Consider the following 22,898-nt stretch of genomic DNA (forward strand, 5'->3'; position numbering starts at 1 on the left):
GTGTATTAAAACAAAGTTACAATTTGCTTTTGCATTTTTTATCCCATTTTTTGAGTACTCTAATAGAACATGGGGGATATTGTTCTAGTTAGTAAAGAAATGAGCACTTACATTTTTTTTAAAATTTTCCCTACTCCAAAGATATGGATGTATCGTTCCATTAATCTTGCAATTCCTCAATATCCTGTAAAACAATCAGATTGTCAGCGTCCTCGTCTAATCATAAAATCTGACATCTAAAATCTTATTTCAACGATTGAGATTTAAAATTTTTAGTATGTAATTTTTTTAATAATAAAATTGTACTTTAAAAAAATATAAGATTCTTTTTATTTTAAATTTTATATCTATTACAATAAAAAATTATTCAAAATATAAAATATATTTAAATTAAATTTAGATAATTCAAAATGAGCAATTCAAGCTCATTTTTTTATGAGCATGAAATGCGCTTCAGACAAACAACATTACCTCTCATATCTATTTTCCTTTCCCAAATAATTGCATCAGTGAGACATTGACTCTAAAAATGAAGCAAGGTTGAGAATATATATAGTCAAAACAATAATTTAACTCATAGTGTTTTCAGGTTTGTCAAGTTCATAAGTTCTGGCAAAGGCAAATATTCAGATCCATTCAGGTCACTAATAATCCTGCGTATGCGTCATTTACAATCACAGTCAAGCATAATTAAGGTGCAAGTGATTTTGAAAACCTCACCTACAACGAAATCATCACACCATACTTACAATTCTCTCAGATTTTTCATTAGTGAGAATACTGAAAGAATTGGCCCACTTAAACCACTCCCTACAATCCTCCTGACAAAATGAAAAATCGTTCATTCAGATTAAAAGGCGTTGAGCGGTTCAAGAATTGAGAGAAATGAGAGTTGATGAGGGGAGGAAGAGGAAAAAAGATTTTCTTACAATCTCTCGAGACTCGTCCGGTTGTGAATAAAATCAGGTATCTTCCCAGAAAACACTGAAATGTTTTATTTTTCAGAGCCTCTTACCACAATAACACTGAATGTTTCTTTAAATCTTGGAAAAATTTCATTTAAAGACTGCTGTAGCCAATTAATATCAGTCAATCCTCAAAACATTTCAAAATTTCAGTCAACCCCCTTTGGACCAAAATGAAATTAAAATTAAGAGCAAGATTACAATAATACCCCTTATTTTTATTTTTTTTAAAAATTAAACATTAATTGTCACCGGAGTTCCGGCTACCAGCTCTCATATGGCCGCTGCCGGAGGTTGGAGCTCCAGTGGAACAACTGTCAATTCATGAACTTTTATTGTAAATTTTCAAATTTTACTTGCTCATTCACATTCAAACACTTGCATTTGGGGTTGTAAATTTCATTATTTTACTTGTAAATCGCCAAATTTTTGTTATAAATTACTGAATTTCACTTATAAATCATCGAATTTCACTTGTTCACTTACATTTGGACTTGTGTTTGTTTTATTATATATATGTATATTTCTTTGTATTATATGATTAAATGGTTTGATTGGCTTGATGATCATATTATTTTTGGTGCGACAACAAGTCATGAGTTCAAACCTTCATTTAGTCATCCTATTTTAAAAAAATATCTTCCTACTACTAGAGTTATAGTGGCGGCCACCTAAGTGCCAATGGCTAAACCTTCGACCTCCCGTGACTGAAACTTTGATGACAATTAATATTTATTTTTAAAAAAATAAAAATGAGGGGTATTATTATAATTTTGCTCTTAATTTGAATTTCATTTTGGTCCAAAGGGGGTTATTGAAATTTTGAAATGTTTTGAGGGTTGACTGATATTAACTAGTTACAACAGTCGTTAAATTTCCCTTAAATCTTTCTTGGCTCGTAAGGTTGCCAGCTTGATATTTCTGTGAGTACGATGGATGCTTTTGTTGCTTAATTCTGTTCGGTCAAGGATGGTAAAACAAACTCTATTTTCATTTTTCACCTTCTATGAATTATTTATAAGATTATCATCATAAATACATATACTTATGAAGTTTTAATTACTACTTCTCTAGTCTTATTTATAAATCACTTCTAACATATTTCACACAGATTAAGAAAAACTTTAAACTTTATTAATTCTTGTTTAAAATTCAACAATTTTTTAATTTTATCTCCATTTAATATACATTATACCTCATGTAAACAAAATCAATATAATAATAAGTGAAAGGTAAAATTGTACATTCATACAAAAAAAATTTTTTCAGTGCCTTATAAATAAGACAAAAAAATATCTTCTGATTCTCTCTGTGTTTTATAAATAAAACCAGAAAAGTACAACACTATAAAATTTGATTTGTTAATTATTAACGATGGATTTGGGGAAAAAAATAAGTGGGGAACACACTTGATGAGAAAAACTAACTTCAATAAATTTTTATAATATATGTAAAGTATGTAATTGTAAATGGGTGACCAATTAATGATAATAAATTAGGGGGCCATAATAGAATGAGGTGCTAGTAACGCGTGGTTTGACTTATATGCATGCGCACTTTTCCGAATGCCCCTTTCTTCACTTGACAGTTGATCTCTCTTTCCCTCGTAAAAGATGTTACGTCCGCTCCTTAATATAATTAAAAAAATTACTTAAATTATTTATAATAAATAAATATTGTTTTTCTTAAAATATTATAATTAATCAAATATATTAAAATAAAAATATTTTCATACATATAATCATTGTGGAACTACTCTAAAAAAATAAAAAAAATAAAAAAAGTAAATTAAAATATTATATTTAAAACTAGATTAAAAGTTTAATTAACTCTTATACTTAGAATCACAAGTAATATTTAGACTATAAGTATCTTGTGGCATGCATAAAAAACGCGAACTTCTTGTTTTCTTTCCATGCAACGAGAAAAGAAGCCAAATTGTCATGTCTAAAAACATTTGATTTTCTTGTGTTTTAATAACATTAATTATTAAAAGTCACCGTCTAACTCTTTAAATAAGAATATCTTTTAAGAAATACTCATCCGGTCCTAAATATAAGACTCTTTTTTATAGTATAAATTATATTACAAAAAAAGATCTTATATACATCTAAATGCTTTGTTTTGGGAACTACAACTCAAAATTTGATATGGCTCAATGCGGCTGCTCATCCTAGTCCAGATTTCCGTTAAGTACACTTTTTTCATACTCCCTCCGTTCCTTATTATAAGAGACATTTGATGTCTATAGCATGTTCCTATATATAAGAGACACTTACAAGTTGTCTCTACTTTTTTGTGTTGATTTACTATCTTACCCATATTTATTATCTCCAACTCACACTCTCTCTCCCTCTCACTTCTCTTTCTTTTAATAATTTAATTGTTCTCTCTCATGCTCTCTTTCCTTATTAATGAGGGCATTTTTGAAAAAAAATTATACTTTTTACATATTAATTGTTCTTAACTAATTTTAACTGTTTTTTTTATCAACGTATTTCGGTTATTTGTCTCTTGTAATAAGAAACGGAGGGAGTACTACTTTACATTTTTAACATAAAAAATTAGTTGATTGATTTAAATAGATTAAAAAAATATTAAATTAGTTATTTGTAATAAATGTGTTATCTTTTATAAAATACCCTTATTAATTATATGTATTAGCTAAAACTATTGATAAAACATTTAACATATGAAATTATTATAAAAACTACCCTTAAAAAATAAATAAATATAAAAGATAAAATAAATTAAAATTTTATATTTATGATCAAATTAAATATTAAACTAATTCTTATATTAAATACGAAAAATAATATGAATGGGCTGTCAAAAGGTCGACAAACGGTTATTTTGCTTTCTCTAAGTTCGTGCACGACATCGAATTTTCACCCAACTCTAAACTCACGATTTCATCAATTTGCGTACCGAGTGAGATCATATCAACAATTAGACTATAATTAATTAGTGTGCAGTGATTGACTACAACTGTTAAAATTAAACGATCGATCACGTGTCTTTTTTTAGCTCACAGTACATGCATGCGATGCGAAGGCTTCTGCGATGTCCCTTTTTTCACTTTCTGACCTTGGCGCTCTCTTTTAATCTCTTCTCTATTAATTAATTATCCCTTTTTCAATTATTCATATTTCCAAAATTTCATCATATGATTCTCCCCCTAACGAATATTTTAGTTTGGACTTTATTCCATGATCAATAATTTGTGGCCTGCATGATTTTCTATCCACTTTTTTCTTTGATGAGAACTAGAATTGTAATTTCATCAAAAAGAAATTAGAATTATGTATAGTAAGAAAATAGAAATAATAATAACAATAATAGAAAGTACGTGTGTTTGCCTTTTTTTTTGTTGTTGTAAAACTCGTCAGAAGACTCGCTCAGTGGATTAGTTGAGTTATATTTTGAGTTTTGGATTAATATAATTTTTGGGTGGTAAAATTTGGGTCTATTTTGGTTTTAACCCTTCAAATTTCAAACTTAAGTTTTAGTCCTTAAAATTTAATTAGTCTGTCTTAAAAAGTTTGTCCCCAAAGGTATAACAGTATTATCATAAAGAACATTAAAGTGTTGATGTAAACTTACCAGATGACATTTAACTGGATAATGCGTAGATAACAGAAGGGAGGGGAAGAACAAGTCCTAAAAATACAGCTCTTTAGTCTCCTAATTTTTCTTTCTCGTTGTTCATTTTTAAGAGTTGTTTATTGCGTTGCACTCTGTTATTCACACAAGATCCAGTCAGGTGTCAACTAGTAAGTCCACATCACCAATTTTAATATTATTGATGACACTTTAGCAGATTTTAATACCGTTACATTGTCAGGAGCTAATAGTTTAAGACATGAAATTTCAAGGACTAAAACTACGGGTTTAAAATTTGAAAGACTAAAAATTTTTAAAAAAATTATTGTGGCCTCTAGGTTAGTGGGGCATTTTGTTTTTTAAAAAATAATAAATAAAATAAAAGGCAATATAGTTATTTCAGTAAATTTATAAATGTCAAATTGGTCACTTATAAGTAAATTAGGTTTTTGCAAATATAAATGACCATTTTTTCCTTGAGAAAAGGTGTCCCGTTCAAAGATGTGCGTGTGCAAGGAAAAAACAGAGGTCAGTGAGAGACGCGTACATGTTGATGCCATGACAAAAACCATCAGCAGGCGGACAATTGCAGACGACAGCATTATCTTCGTCATTTTTGGTCCAGTTACGAGTTCCAGTCCTTCTTTCCTAGTTTCCCAGCTATCTTTCTCAAAGTTTCGACGAAAAATAGAGATAGACATAGTAGGATTCATATTTTATATAAATATACGCGCGCGCGCGCATATTCTTTGACAGCACGAGGGTAACAAGAAACTTACCTGCCAGACACGTTGATAACCAGAACGACCACGGTTCCATAAGAAATCCATGGCTTTGAGCAGAAAAGCAGAGAATGGGTCTGTTTGGCTCGAACCATATGTGTCGCTTGGGACTCTTGCTTGAGCGGAAACAATAACTAAAGCTAGCAACAAAGGGAGAAAGACAGTGATGGACATGTTTTTGCAGACTTGCCAGTCTGTCTGGTTCGAGCCATATTGAGGAAGTAGTGAGAGAACCAGTTATGCTCTTACTTCTTCTATATAATGATGATTATTGTATCGAAGAAAATGCAATGCTGATTGAAACTGAAGTGGATTCATGTAAATACTGAGCGTAGAATTAGCCAGGAGTAAAATCCAGTGAACTTGTAACTTATAATCTCGTGCAGTTAGTGCGTACGTGATTAAAAAAGAATTGGGAACAAGGATGAGCAATGATTAGGTTTATCTAAATAAGGTAGAAGCAAGTGATTGGTGGCCGTTCGTTTCGAGGATAGCTTTCCACGTCAGTATATAATGGAGCTGAGCTTAGAAGCCCCATCAAACTTCGCATCAGTATGTGGGGAAAATTGAAGGAGCTCACTACTGTCCCGAAAGCCTTTTGTGACCTCTAGCTAGTCTGGTTTTTGGGTACATATGTGCATGTCATCAAGTTGGACCACTCCATTGATCAGTCCCATCCATGCCCCGTGATTCACGTGCATACATATACATACATACAGATATATATATATATATATATATTCACACACACATATCCTCTCATGGAGAGATTATTGATCACATAATCCATGATCATATATACAAAATATAGGATCCAGTTATGCATAGTGTGTGTACACCTTCATCTAGTGAAGTGACACCGAGGGCAACAGGGGAGAAGAAGCAGAAGAGAAGGATCACAATAAGGCAATATTGAGAACAACTCATGTTGTACTTCGTGCTGCTTCCCCTTGGAGTTACCTGTGAAAACCTTTCAGATGTATTGCTCCCTCCGGTTTAAAATATAAGCTAAACTTTGTTAAAGGAAATCGGTTTTTTTTTATAAGATAACATTTATTTTTATCTAAGTATTTAATGAGTTTTTTAATTTTATCCTCATATATTCTCTTTCTTTTTTAATTCATTTATTGCTCTTTTTTACTTGTTCTTTTTATTAATAAGAGTATATTTGGAAAAAAAATACATGTCTTACATATTTATTATTTTAAAATGATTTTAACTAATTTCTTAATAAACATAAATAGATAAAGTTTATCTTATATTTCAAACTGAATGGAGTATTATTTTAAACTTTGTTAAAGGAAGTTGGTTTTTTTTTATAAGATAACATTTATTTTTGTCTAAGTATTTAATGAGTTTTTTTTAATTTTATCCTCATATATTCTCTTTTTTCTTTAATTTATTTATTGCTCTTTTTTACTAATAAGAGTATATTTGAAAAAAAATACATGTCTTACATATTTATTATTTTAAAATGATTTTAACTAATTTTTTGATAAACATAAATAGATAAAATTTATCTTATATTTTAAACTGAATGGAGTATTATTTTAAAACCAAGGCACCCTCAAAAGCTCTGCTTATAAATCTAATTGCTTTGTGCGTGGGAGAGGGAGAGGGAGGACCTTTTCCCTGTGATAGACGGCTGGATTTAATAGAAACAACCGGCTAGGATCGCGCGTCGACCTGATGGAGGATGAGGTTGACTTGAATTTAACTATGCAGAGATGGAGTCAATACGCACAACCAAACCAGGTCTTGAGGAATATAATTTCCCTACGTGATAGTTGAGGACAATTCATATGAATATTCTTGTTTACGTTATTTTCTCTGGCATGTGGACACACACACACATCTAGTGCGAAGCTAAACTCCATTTTCATCGTCCATGAGTTATTTATAACACCGTATGATTAAGTTGCTGACACCCAAAAAAAAAATGATTAAGCTGTTCGTTATCAATTTGCGTACAGTGAAAATATTCTCCCAGTGCGTACTTTCACAAAAGGAAAAAGTCAGAGGTTACCCCCCAGCCCATTTTTATCGTCTTAAGTGGCTCCAACAACAGCCCACGATTAAAAAGTATGTGACTTGAACCCCGCGGGGTTAGGTCGACTGGCTGGGGTCGTCCTAGCTTAACCACGGATTTCGGGTTTGAGACGTGGGAACGCAGCACTCCAAGGGGCCAGGAGACGCCGTCCGTATGGATCCTTGCAAGCCCCCAAATCTGGATTAGTCTGGGGACGTTGTCACGGCTGAAAGACGCCTATTTCCCTGGGATACCGGATGGAGTAATCCAAAAACAAAAACAAAAGTATGTGACTTGTGATGTTATGTTAATATGTTATTGGTGATATTAAATTTCCCTTTCACAAAGTTGACAAAACTAATTTGAAATTGAATGACCGACTTGACAACTGGATACAACGAAAATCCTCAAATTATGACACGGTTTCAGAATGCCTCAATCCCCAACATATTTTCACATGTACCAAGTGAGAGAGATCATATCAAGAATTAGACTACAATTAATTAGTGCGCAATAATTGACTAAAATAGTTAAAATTAAACGATCGATGTGACGTGATTTTTTTTCTTTGGGCTCATGCATGCACGCGAACGCTTTTGCGAACGTCTCTTTTTCCGCTTTCTGATCTTGGCCTTCCCTCTTAATTTCTTCTCTATTAATTAACACTGTTTATATTTTAAATATAAGACTTATTTTATAATGCAATTTATTCTTTTCGTCTTATTTATAGGATAAAGAGAAAATAATTTTTGATCCTATTTATAAGTCACTTTATTAAATTTTTAACATTTATGTACTGTTTTGTTCTTTATTTATTAGAGTCTAGATAATTATCTTTTTGGAAAAGTGCATTTATTACATAAGAATAAGGTTGAAAAGTTATTATATTTTAATTAGTGGAGAGTTAATACAATTTAAGTTTTTCTTGGTCTGTGTGAACTACGTTAGAAATGCCTTATAAATATGACTAAAGAAGTATGTTACAAAATAGGTCTTATATTTAGAACCAGAAGAGTAGTTACTTATCCCCTTCTTAGGTATTCATTTTTCTTAAATTTAATTATATGATTCTCCACTGAGCCCCTGTTGACCCAACTAATATTTCGTGAATATGTACGAGTACTGTTTTTCCCATCTTTATATGTCATTGAAGGCCTATGTTCTCCAAGAGGAAGAAAAGCTTTTAGAGTTGGTGGATCGACGTCTTGGTTCAAACTACTCTCAAGATGAAGCCATGAGAATGCTAAATTTGGCTCTTTTGTGCACTAATCTATCTCCCGCCCTCGGACCCTCCATATCATCTGTAGTGAGCATATGCTTGAGGGAAAAACTCCAATTCAAGCACCGATAAACAAGCTCAAAGACCAATATGCAAGGTTCAAAATGCTGTCGTATGACAGCCAGGCATTTGTAGCCTCTCAATCAAGTATGGAACAAAGAGGCAAGTCAACAGATGGGTTATGGGTTGACTCCTCAATATCTCTTCTGAGTAAGGATGATTTTTCTTCATCTAGTAAGCTTCTTGAAGATTAAAATTTAATGGTTGGAAACCGTAGTTATAGAATTTGTATTATGTTATAATAATGATATTTGTTTGAAATATAGATTGTCTTTATTTATTTTTGTGAATTATTTAGGTTTATCTTATTTAACTTTTCAATAATTACACTTAGAGCTCTGTAAATAACCCTCAGGTTATTTTGATGTTAGACTTTTAGCCTATTGAACAATACTAAGATCATTTGTCTTTTGCTTCTTATAGTTTCTCTCTATTTCTCCCCCTTTTCTTCTCTTTTCTCCTTTTACGCATGATTTGTTCATCAGGCAGGAAGAAAACTTGCATGTATTTTTCAATTCTTTAGTAAAGGAGTAAACAAGAATAGTAGGCTTTGTGGAAAAAGAATCGTAGAGTAATTATTTGTACAATGTCAAACGAAATACATTGAGTCATATACCAAGTTTTGAATGTACGCTTAAACTTTAATTATCAAATGTGGTATTTTTCCCCTAAAACAAATCCTTTTGAAGTTTAATCAATCTTAGTGTTATAGCTCCAACTGGCTTATTTATATTAGGCATCAATTAACACCTAACATTGCATTTGTTATCAGCTAAAGTTTGTACATGTACGATATTATAACACAAAGCAGCATAGCCCAATGCTTGCACTCACCCATTTATATGGTTTAACCACAGGCTACGTTCTTTTGTTGCCAATTTCTTGATAGCAGCTGTTTTTTTCTCTTCTTTTTAAGGATAAAAGGATCAACATATACTTACGATCTGCAGTGGTAGAACATGCATCTACGTTCAAAATGCAAAAGTCATATATATATGATCAGCGTACCTTGAGCTGGTGAAGAGAAAATTCCAAAGCAAAAGAAGTGTATTTCGCAGTGCTTCTTCTCCTTGACTGAAATATAAAGGAATGAAGAATAGAGTCGTCTTTTGTGGTTCTTTCCTTCGATATGTCTACTGCAATCCTTTTAATTCCTTCACACTTCGTCCCTGTGTTGTTCCCTGAATCAATCACACTTTGCCCCAAAGCTAGCGGTTAAGGGTGGAACAGGGAAAGATGGTGAATCCAGAAAGTTCAATCTCATTTCATTTGGAGTTTCAGGCTACAGCGTATTAGTTCCTTAGTTCTGACCATCTTTAACATAGGCTTGTGCCTGGTTAACTCACACTTGGGCCAAGCCTAATAACTAAAATCGTTTTTACACATTCAATTGAAAAAAATAAAGGTATTTCAGACACAAATGATTTAAATTAAATATAAAGGTATGTTTCACATCATTCGGGAATCATCAATACTTTGGGATCCGATGAATCAATAGGCAAAACATTATTTTTACTAACAAGACTAACAATTCTACAGTCTACTACTGACCACAATAGAAATGCATCCATACATGACCCGTTCCAGATATTTCTGAGAAGTGAGAAGTATATATCAGGCCGCGGCTTCAGATGAGAATTTATAGTACAATATTAACGTAATATATCCATCAAACTATGGTAAGATAAACATGTTTAACTTGAGGAGGCCATGTTTAAGATATATACAGCTAGTTGGTTTTCTCTCAGGAAGAAGAATCTTTACTGGCCTGATAGAATTCTAAAAGGGGTTGAGATGTGGTCTGACACTCATGGCTTGACGAGTTTATGGCCTGATTAGTCTCATCTTTATCAGCTTCTTCTTTCATGGCCGATTTCAATTTCAAGTCATCATCCATAATCTCACTTTCAACATCTGAGACTACCTCCAGATCAGCAGGCCTGCCTTCAAGAATGCTAAGCACTTTAGACATGGTAGGCCTAAGTTTTGGATTGTTTTCAGTGCATTGGAGAGCCACATCAATCATAGTCATTATTTCCTCTCTATTAAAGTCCTCACCCAACTTTGGATCCACCATATCCATCAAATTACCTCCGTCTTTCAACTGATGTGCCTGATAACAACAGTACATATAAATGGACGCCTTATAAGCCAGTGTACACAATTTAATTTGGAAAAGCTGAGCTATCTACTTAATTTATCGGGATGTAGGATACCCAATCACGCAGATAAAAGCATTCTTCCTCTGACTTTTGAGTGGTGTTGATCTTGCCACTGATAATTTCCAAAGCAACGATTCCAAAACTATAAACATCTGCTTTCTTAGTCAAATATCCATGCATTGCATATTCAGGAGCCATATAACCACTGCATAATAAAATTTCATTCATAAAATAAGAGTTAATAAAGCCAAATGCCCTGCATTTTTGTTTCTTTGCATTGTATTACCTTCAATTAAAATTATTATCAATTTCACAAAGGAGGTGTCCACTACCATATTTGTATTTTCATCTCCCACGTGTTATCCAAACAAACATAACTTAAAAACATTTAATAATTAACTAACCAAGTTCCAGCAATTCTGGTGCTAATGTGTGTATTTTCCTCCTCGTAAAGCTTGGCCAAACCAAAATCAGATATCTTGGGGTTGAGATCTTTATCAAGCAACACATTAGTGGCCTTGATGTCTCTATGAACAATTTTAAATCTTGATTCTTCATGAAGGTAAGCCAAACCTCTCGCAATCCCAATACAAATCTTGTGTCTTGTTGGCCACTCCAATTTTATCTGGAGTTCTTCTGGGCCTATGTTTTTTAATAAAAACACGAATTAGACTCCATTCTCACATAACCAAGATACTACTCTGTCTCTTATTACAAGATCTTTTTAACTAAATTACACGATTTAATAAAACAGTTAAAATTAATTAAAAGCAATTAATATGTAGTAAATGTAATTTTTTTTCCAAATATACCCCTGCACATAAATGGATAAATGTGAGAGAGTAATAATGAAATAAATGAAGAAAGAGAATGTATTAAATACATTAAATTAGGGGTAAAATAGGTAATACTGCATTAAATGCTCAAACAAGCTCAAATAGGATCTTATAAAAAGGGACAAACCTATTCAAAAAATTGGATCTTATAATAAGAGACGGAGAGAGTATAAGATAGTGGATCGTCATAGAGCAAAGCAAGCCAAAAACATTTAGTAATTTACCCAATAAAGCGCGAGCAAGACTATTGTTATCCATAAACTCATATATGAGCAACAAGTGATCTCCTTCAATGCAACAGCCATGAAGCTTAACAAGACAAGGGTGTTGCAAAGCAAAAATCATGCCTATTTCATTTAGAAATTCACGATTTCCTTGCCTTGATTTAGTAGATAGCTGTTTAACTGCAATTATTCTGCCATCTTTGAGAATGCCCTGTGTTTTTGGATATAAGAAATAAAGTTATAGAAAAGTTGAAATGGATTTTAATTTCAGGTAAGCAAGAGTCACAAATTGATCATGCATGTACTTTAATAGAACATATCGTCCTGTAACAACCTTATAAACAGGACCAAACCCTCCTTCTCCAATCTTATTATCAGCATTGAAGTTGTTCATTGCTGCTTTGATTTCCTTTAAGGTAAATATACCGGTTTTAAGATCCAAGCCCTTAAGATCTGTTTATAAAAGAAATAAAAGATTAGAGAGCTAGAATCTCCATTAATTGATATACTGATAGTTCACAATCATGCATAAGGTGAAAATACATTAGACACCAAAATTCATAATGTAGAAATACAAAGCCCATTTCCAAGGGAAAAAAGTTATCCATGAACAGATTGGTTAGCATGACAAAAATAATTAAAAGTATATTGTTAATGAAGTTTTATTAGCAAAACCTAAATTAGCTTATTTTATGCTCCAATATTACCTATGTCTTGTGAATCTTTCCCATAAAGGATACCATTCTTTCGAAGGATAATGAGTAACACCAGTATGAGGAATACACATAATCCAACCATAATTCCAACAACAGCTCCAGCAGAAAACCCTTTTTCATTCCTTTGGTTATCAACAGAGAGCCCTTGTGAAGGAACTTTAAAGTCTGCGACCAAGAATAAATGCTTACACCACATAACATGATGTAGTTTATAAGAAAACAGCAAGTCATATAAGGGGGGGAAAAGGAACAAGAAAGTATAAGAAAAAGAATAAGAAAATTATTATAATAAAAAGAATTATGAAAGAGAGAGAATGTGTGATGGAGATGGATGATAGTTTAGAAAATGAGACAATAAATATATTAAATATTAAAATAAGCAATTAATAAGGACAAAATAAGAAATTTGCTACAAAAATTTAAAACGACTTGCAAATGTTACTTATCTTTAGGAACAAGAAGCGATGATAATTGTTACTTATAAAAGGGGATGGAGGGAGTATTATTATGTTTACAATAATTAGATTTTAAGATATACTTCTTCATGTTTTTAATATAAAAGCTTGTTTGACTTTTATTTTGATACTAAATATACGATCTTAATCCACTTTATCCCTCATATTTATTTATATTTTTTCTAAGGTAGTTCTTATAATAATAGCAGTTCTAACCAATACACTTGATTAGTAAAAATATTTTAGAAACACAACATCTATTTATTATAAATAATTAACTTAATTAGTTTTTTAATCTACTTAAATTAGTCAATTAGTTCTTATTTTATATTAAGGACCGGAGGTAGTAGTCAAAACATTTATAATTTGTAAATTGTGTGATTTAGAATATATTCTGTACTTTATAATTCACCTATGTTGCCCAAAAACTACTAATATAATATTATAACTCTATAGTTTATTCAATATTCACGAATTTGGTTGTCAATTTCTTTACTTAAAAATAACTTTGTGAAAGTCTTCGAAAAAACAAAGTTCTGAATCGTTGTAAGCAAGCAGGTAAGATAGCGTCTGATTTAAAAAAAAAGAGAGAAAAATCTATGTTGCTCGATACGGATGACTGAGAAATGTCAGTATGTCACTAATGACTGTTAATTCTACCAAAATGCAATTTTTTTTAATGTTAAACGCAATTAAATTCAGTTAGCAAACTATAAAAAAAAAGAGTTTATTTAATTTTATAAACATAAAAACGCAGGAAAAATTGAGGAAAAGAGTCACTATATTACACTTTATTTGGACTGAAAAAGTCTTCTTTAATATTACAGCTGCTCATCATTTACATGGCAAAAAATTCTGACTCTTCTTCATAATTTTCATGTTTTTTCGTTTAAACAATTTTTTCTTGATATATTTTTTTAAAATTTTTCAGGGCATAGCTTATATTGTTCTACTTTTTTACTTTGTAAACTTTAAAATTATATATATTATTTTGTCTTTTATTGGAAAAAGGAAAAAGTCACTATTCAAAATTTTATTAATGAAAAAATTTAACTCAAGCGATCTATATTACTTTTGTATAAAATTGGCATAATATTAATAGTTTTTGTATACAAAAATTTATCAAATTTCTTTTACTACTATTACCTTCTATCTTAAATATTAGCAGAATTTTAATAGTTTTTGTATACAAAAATTCATCAAATTTCCTTTATTAATACTACCTCCTATCTTAAATGCAAAACCTAATGCATTCTGTAAATTAGATCGCATATTTAGCACAGTAAAAATTTTTAAGAAAAAAAGAAGACTGTGAGAGGGACGTGCCACGTGGCACGTATGTCTACTCTTCATCTCCTATGAGACCTTGTCCATTCAAATAATCTAAAAGCTTGCAATGCGTCAGATCAAGCTACTCTACTCCTCTGGTTATAAATATAAAATCTTTTTTGTAATGTAAATTATATTATAAAAAGAATGATCGGAGGAATATTAAAATAATCTTTCCCTAGTACGTCCAATGGTTCAAGGATCCCATGAAAATATCAGTCTTCCACACTCTGGCCACCCTCTCCTCTTCTGGAGTGGCTGGATCTTCACATAACTGGGATAAATTTTTCTTTATATTTATTTTATATATTGTAAAAATTATTTTTAAAATTATAATTTGGTTCCATTTAAACACCTTTCCGTATCTCTCGACTCAGCCTCATAATTGAATCTCGCCGACTCGATCCAGGTTCTTATCCTGGAGAAATCCAAAGATTATAGTCCAACGTTAATCATATAACTTGAAAAGCATCCCATTCTCTATCACTCTCATCCTTCACTCTTCTATCTGGTCATGAGCTTCTTTCACGTCCAATCCTCTCTCCACGTTTTCCTCATAATAGCTCAGCCCAATTTTCAAAAGCTTCCGCAATAATTCGCTCTTACTATTCTCAATCCCTCCCATTTCAACATCAAGCATTTCACTTGCGCTATGCTTCTCTCTATCATTCTGCTCATCCAACTCGCTGTGTTTCGAACCACAGCGTTGTCCTTTTAGATGGTTCTCTGAGGATTTTCCCTTAAAAATCTCCAGAATCACGATGCCCAAACTCTATGACCGGTCTCCTTCCTGACCTGACCCGGCCATGTTGCGCGTACTCCAGCGACTTGTGAGCTTTTAGATCATTTTGGACGGACAGAATTTTAGAACGGTGATGAGAAAAATAATACTGAGAGGATCTGATTCCGACAAAAACCATCACCACCCCAAGAGAACGTACAATTGCAGACTAGGTGTTCATTTGAGCACGAAATGAAGAAGTGGGCCCCATGCCCCTTCTACGTGATATCCAAGGGGACTATTACGTTGACTGAGTCAGATGGTGGACCTGACCAAGTTGGCTCTGGAATTAAAATCCACATTTCCCCACACATAGTGGTTGAGGTTTCTATTTTCAATTCATTAGACAATGAAGTTGAATATTCATTTCCCTTTTTCAATTGGCCGCTTACTGCGACACTAAATTTCGTTTTATTTTTCAGAGCCTCTTACCACAATAACACTGAATGTTTCTTTAAATCTTTCTTGGTCCCTAAGGTTGCCAACTTGATATTTCTGTGAGTAGGATGGAGGCTTTTGTCGCTTACTCGTAATTCTGTTAGGTCAAGGATGGCAAAACAAACTCTATTTTTCATTCTTCACCTTCTATGAATTATTTATAAGATTATCATCATAAATAAATATACTTATGAAGTCTTAATTACCACTTCTCTGGTCCTATTTATAAACCACTTTCAATATACTTCATGCAAATAAAAAAAACATTAAACTTTATTAATTCTCATTTAAATTCAATAATTTTTTTACTTTATCTTCATTTAATATACATTATACCTCATATAAATAAAATCAACATAATAAAATAAAGAGTAAAATTATACATTAATACCAAAAAAATTTCTCAGTACTTTATAAATATGATGAAAAACATGTTCTCTCTGTGGCCTATAAATAAGACTAGAGAAGTACAACACTATAAAAATTGATTGTTAATTATTAACGATAGAATTGAGAGAAAAATAAGTGGGGAACACATTTGATGAGAAAGACTAACTTCAATAAATTTTCATAATATGTCGGCAAAAAAAAATATTTTCATAATATATGTAAAGTATGTAATTGTAAATGGATGACCAATTAATGATAATAAATTAGCGGGCCATAATAGAATGAAGTGCTAGTAAAATTGAACGCGTGGTTTGACTTATATGCATGCACACTTTTCCGAATGCCCCTTTCTTCACTTGACAGTTCTCCCTCTCTCTCATAAAAGATGTTACGTCAGCTCCTTAATATAATTAAAAAAAATTACTTACATTATTTATAATAAATAAGCATTCTTTTTTTTAAAATATTATAATTAATCAAATACATTAAAATAAAAATCTTTTCATACATGTAACCATTGTGGGAACTACTCTAAATAAATATAAAAAATAAAATAAATTAAAATGTTATATTTAAAATAAGATTAAATTTTTAATTAACTATTATATTTAAAATCAGAAGTAATATTTAGATTATAAGAGTATCTTGTGCCATGCATAAAAGACGCCAACTTCTTGTTTTTCTTTTTTTTCATACAATGAGAAAAGAAGCCGAATTCTCATATCTAAAAACATTTGATTTTCTTGTGTGTTAATAACATTAATTATTAAAAGTCACCGTCTAACTCTTTAAATAAGAATTTTTTTTTAAGAAATAGTTTAAATCTAAATGCTTTGTTCTGGGAAGTACAAATTTACAATCCTGATTTCGTTCCTCTTTCTTTTCTTTTTCTTTTTCTTTTCCTCGAAAGGCAGGCTCTGCCATCACCGCCTAAATTAAGTTATCTAAAAGCGTTTCTTTTGTCGAGTCCCACTCAAAAGTTGATATCGGTCAATGCGGGTTGCTCATCCAAGTCCAGATTTCCGTTAAGTACACTTTTTTCATACTACTTTACATTTTTAACATAAAAATCAGTTATCTATAATAAATATGTGTTATCTTTCATAAAATACTCTTATTAATCATATATATTAGCTAAAACTATCTTTTGATAAAATATTTGACTTGTGAAACTACTACAAAAACTACTTTAAAAAATAAATAAATATAAAAAATAGAGTGAATTAAAATTTTGTATTTATAATCAAATTAAATGTTAAATTAACTCTTATATTAAATACAGGAAATAGTATGAATGGGCTGCCAAGAGGAAGACATATGGTTATTTTGCTTTCTCTAGGTTCATGCACAAAATCGAATTTTCACCCAACTCTAAACTCACGATTTCATCAATTTGCGTACCAAGTGGGATCATATAGATAATTAGACTATAATTAATTAGGGTGTAATAATAGATTACAACTGTTAAACGATCGATTACGTGTCTTTTTTTAGCTCAAAGTACATGCATGCGAAGGCTTCTGCGAATGTCCCTTTTTCCACTTTCCGCCCCTGGCACTCTCTTTTAATATCTTCTCTATTAATTAATTATCCCCTTTTCAATTATTCATTTTTCCAAAATTTAATTATATGATTCTCCCCTAACGAATATTTTAGTTTGGACTTTATGCCATGATCAATAATTTGTGGCCTACATGATTTTCTATCCACTTTTTTCTTTGATTAGAACTGGAAGTGTAATTTCATCAAAAGAAATTAGAATTATGTATAATAAGAAAATAGAAATAATAATAACGATAATAGAAAGTACATATGTTTGCGTTTTTTTTTTTGGGTAAAACTCGTCAGACTCCTTCAGTGGATTAGTTGAGTTATATTTTGAGTTTTGGGTTCATATAATTTTTGGGTCCTAAAATTTAGGTCTATTTTGATTTTTATCCTTCAAATTTCAACTCAAGTTTTAGTCCTTAAAATTTAGTTCTTTTTAAAAAGTTTGTCATTGAAGATGTAACAATATTAAAATATACTAAAGTGTCATAAAGAATATTAAAGTGCTTATGTAAATTTACCGGATGACATTTAACTGAATCTTGTGTGGATAACAGAAAAGGGGGGGGAAAAAAGAACAACTCCTAAAAACACAGCTCCTTAGTCTCCTAACTCTTCTTTCTTGCTGTTCATTTTTAAGAGTTGTTTATTGCGCTGCACTCTGTTATTCACATAAAATCCAGTTACGCATCAGCTAGTAAATCCACATCACCAATTTTAACATCACTGATAACACTTCAGCAGATTTTAATACAATTACATTGTCAGGAACTAATATTTTAAAACATGAAATTTTAGGAACTAAGACTACGTGTTTAAAATTTGAAGGACTAAAATCAAAATGAATTCAAATTTTAAAGACCAAATAATATATTAAGTCTTGAGTTTTCTATGAAAAATTTTATAGGGATTCAGCCCCCCAAAAAAGGTAATTTTTACAAGAACGCTAGACAAATATTTGTAACGAGAAAAAATAAATAAAATAATGCCCAAATATTATATAGTTATAGGTGATAAGGAAAAACACATGCCATGGTATGATCTCAAAGCTGTAGTCTTTATCCATAAAAAATTACGTAATTCACATGAAAAAATTTCTCATGAATTATAATATCACACATATCAAGATATCACGCCATTAATTAATTGCAATTAGAATCTTTAGAAGCAATCATATTCAAGATATCATAACATATTAAATGTAGGTATTTTTCTTAATAGATATTTAAATTTTAGTTTGTTATTGTGAAGAACTAACCCATTCTATTAAACACAATCCTATTAATTAGTAGTACGCTTTTTTTATTAATAATAATGTTTAGAAAAAGTCAGCAACCTCGACTGTTTTTTTTTGGTGAACTGCAACCTCGACTGTTTTGTGAACACTACAAAGTGAAAAACAAACAACTCATCTCAAGCGTGAAACCAAACCATGCAATCTTTTCTTGAGTTGGAATGGTTCAAGAGTTGAAAGCAATTAGAGCTGATAAGGGGGGGAAAAGGAAGAGATCAGAGTTTCTTAACATTCTCTCGAGGCTTGTCCAATTCTGAATAAAATCAGGTATCTTCCCAGAAAATTGATTGTCTCCAATTCGACTGCCATTATGCGCGATGCAAGAAGTAAAACTTACGTTAGTTAAGACTTTATTTGAACTGAAATAAACAACATATATAGTTTAGTCATGAGGACAATATTGAGAGTATAATAACGGAAGAAGCTTAAAATTCTCTCAGTGCTGTGAGGTTGGCTAATGTAGGAGGTAACTCTCCAGTAAAGTTATTGGAGTTAAGCAGCCTTGGTTGACAACCAACAGCTTATATATGAACATAAGCAAATGGATCGAATTCAAATTTCAAAGCGCGCGCGCGCGCGCGCACACACATATAGTCAATCAACGAGCACATGGACAGATTAAATTAGTAAGTTGAGACGGTGATTACAAATGGCAAATCAAAACAAGGGCTTATTACAATCTTTTATTCTTGATGAGACTCCGAAGCTCCGGAGGAAGACTTCCAGAAAATTGATTGAACTCCAAGTCCCTATCCATCTTATTAGGCCAAGTTAAAGCTTTCATGAAATGACAAAGGGGAAACAATTCGTTGAGATTATATATAATTGACAGAACTCACAAACTCAGAAGAGTGGAAATGTTTCCTAGCTCCGGTGGGATCGTTCCCGTCAGCCGATTTCCGAAAACCGAACTACCATAATTAAGAACAACGCATCCATTATCAGATTCATGTTAACTAGACGAAAATGTAATCATGTTCTCTAAACTCGATCAAAATCAGAATGTGAGAGCGGGGAGATTACACTATGGCAAGTTTCGTGGAGCCCCATTCTGGAGAGATTTTGCCACCAAGGTAATTGCGAGTGAGATCACTACATATGCCCACAAGAGAGAAAGAAATCAATTGATCGATGATGAAACAAAACCCAGTGTTACTAAATGTGAGAGTTTCAGTTTAACAATGGGTTAAACAGCAAATTTGTCCCGAAAACTTTTGTTTAGAAGAGCTGAGCACCCAATTTTTTTTTAATACAAATTTACCTCTAAAAGTATAAAATTGTTGCAATTTTACCCCTTACTGTTAGAATAGTAATATTGACCATTCATATTTTTAACAATGGATACCAAATTTGTTATGGTTTTAAACTTTCAAGCAAATTTGCCTCCTAAAAAAAAAATTTAGTGCTTAGTGCTCATGAGTAAAAACTTTCAAAACAAATTTGTACGTTAACCTATTTAGAAAACATACATTTGTGTAAGGCAAGGTAGCCCTGTCAGTTCTGGCGGCAGAGTCCCAGAGAGATTTTGTGATTTCAGTCGACTACGCATTAATCCCACCATGAAGACGAAGACTGTCAAATTAAACAACAACTAACAACATTACAACAATGTTACGTTATGAGTTTTGCTTTCACAAATTATAAATATTCAGGTAAGATAGCGTCTGGTTATTTTTACAATTGAATTTCATATGAATCATTTTCTGATTCAAAAAGAGAAATATCTGTGTTGCTCGATGCTGATGACTGAGAGAGATGTCACTGATTTTACAAGATAATATTCAATTACAAATTAAAAGCAAAAAAAAATCAGTTTGTTTCTTTAGACAGTTACAACAATACATCATATTTACGGGGAGGAGATAACTTTCCCTTAACATTATTGAGGGTATTTATTTTTGTATTTTTCATTATTCTCCACCTCTTAACCAAGAACGGAAGATAGTGATGAGAGAGAATAGGAGCTTTGGATTGGTGCTTGTATTTTGCTTCTTTTAGTTGAGTAATGAATTTCAGATTTTTATTAAAAAAAAAAAGAAATTGAGAAAAGGTGCCCCATTCAAAGATGTCAGTGAGAGAAACGTACATGTGCTGATAACATGACAAAGACCATCAGCACGAGGACAAGCATGCAGACGACAGCATTATCTTCGTCGTTTTTAGTCCAGTTACGAGTTCCAGTAGCAGTACATGGATCTACGTTGAAGTCCCAGTCCTTCTTTCCTGGTTTCCCAGCTATCTTTCTCAAAGCTTCCAATAAACATAGAGATAGACCTAATGGGATTCATAGTTTTTATATATATATATGCGCAGAGGATCCAGTTATGCATATGCGTGCCTATGTGTGTGCACCTTCATCTAGTGGAGTGACACCGAGGGCAAAAGGGGAGAAGGAGCACAATAAGGCAATAGTGAGAACAACTCGTGTTGTACTCCATGCTGCTTCCTCTTGGATTTACCGGTAAAAACCTTGAGATTTATTATTCCCTCCAATTCAACATATAAACTAAACTTTGTTATAAAAATTTGATATTTTTATGAGATAACATTCATTTTTGTCTAAATATTTAATGATTTTTTTTAAAATTTTACCTTCATATATTTTCTTTTCTTTTGAATTCATTTGTTGCTTTTTTTTTAACTTATTTTCTTCATTAATAAAGATATATTTGACAAAAAACATGCCTTACATATTTATTATTTAAAACTGATTTTAACTAATTTTTTGATAAATGTAACTAGATAAAATTTATTTTATATTTTAAACTGGATGGAGTATTATTTTAAAAACAAGGCAACCTCAAAAGCTCTGCTTATAAATCTAATTGCTTTGTGTGTGTGTGAGAGAGAGAGAGGACCTTTTCCCGGTGATAGACGGCTGGATTTGATAGAAACAAACGGCTGGGATCGCGTGTCGACCTGATGGAGGATGAGGTTGACTTGAATTTACCTATGCAGATATGGAGTGAATACGTACGACCAAGTCAGCTCCTGAGGAATATAATTTCCCTACGTGATAGTTGAGGTTTCAGTGCCTCGGACAATTCATCTGAATATTCTCGTTTACGTTATTTACTCCGGTTTATACTACCTCCGGTCTCAATATAAAAACTTTGAGTAGATTAAAAAAATAAATTAATTATTTGTAATAAATAAGTATTATTTTATTTAAAATATTTTTACTCATTAAATTTATTAGTTAGAACTAATATTATTAGGAGAATTATTTTTTAAAAAAATTAATATATATAAAAGACAAAATATATTAAAATCTTATATTTAAAATTAAAATAAAAATTAAGTAAAGTCCTATATTAATGATCGAAGGTAATATATTCACAAGTGTATCTAGTGCCAAACTAAACTCCATTTTCACCATCATGAGTTATTTGTAATACCCACATGATTAAGTTGCCGACACAAAAATAAAAAAAATCATTAAGGTGCTCGTTATCAATTTGGCTACAGTGAAAAGATTCTCCCAGTACGTATGTGCACAGTGACAAAGTCAGAGGTTGCCCGGCGAGCCCATCTTTAACGTGTCAAGTGGTTCCAACCACCGCCTGCTATTAAAGAGTATGATTGACCTGTGATGTTGTGTTAATATGTTATTGGTGATATTAAATTTCCTCTTGACAAAGTCATTAAAACTGATTTGGAATTTAATAACCGACTTGACAAGCGAACACAATGAAAATCCTCAAATTATGACACCATTTCAGAACACCTCAGGTCCCAGCATATTTTCACACGTACCAAGAGAGATCATATCAAGAATTAGGGGTGTTTAATTTGTCCCGTCCCGGTCGTCCCGTTCCGATTCCGGTGAGTTCGGGACGGGACGGGACAAAAAAAATTTTGGGACAGGACAAGTACGGGACGCTAGACGGGGTTGTCCCGTCCCGGGATTTTTTTTAAAAAAATTTATTTATTAATAATTATTATTAGATTATTCAATTTACTTATTAATTATTATTATTATTTTTATAGTGATTTTTAACTCTTAA

General features: G+C 31.7%; 1 protein-coding gene across 1 annotated transcript; it reads right to left on the bottom strand.

Moving 5' to 3' along the window:
• Positions 1-10,351: 10,351 nt before the first annotated feature.
• Positions 10,352-21,329, bottom strand: LOC114729824 (probable LRR receptor-like serine/threonine-protein kinase At1g53440). The gene is made up of 10 exons (XM_028916864.1): positions 21,314-21,329; positions 20,978-21,141; positions 19,731-19,802; positions 15,047-15,179; positions 12,648-12,821; positions 12,275-12,393; positions 11,941-12,151; positions 11,285-11,522; positions 10,935-11,085; positions 10,352-10,831 (listed from the first exon to the last, which is right to left on the bottom strand). Exons 1-10 carry the CDS (start codon positions 21,327-21,329, stop codon positions 10,463-10,465), a joined length of 1,647 nt encoding a protein of 548 aa, XP_028772697.1. The 3' UTR covers positions 10,352-10,462.
• Between the last annotated feature and the right edge of the window lie 1,569 nt (positions 21,330-22,898).

Source organism: Neltuma alba, unplaced genomic scaffold, assembly GCF_004799145.2.
Source record: "Neltuma alba isolate B1F8T4 unplaced genomic scaffold, ASM479914v2 tig00012683_pilon, whole genome shotgun sequence".
NCBI lineage: Eukaryota > Viridiplantae > Streptophyta > Magnoliopsida > Fabales > Fabaceae > Neltuma > Neltuma alba.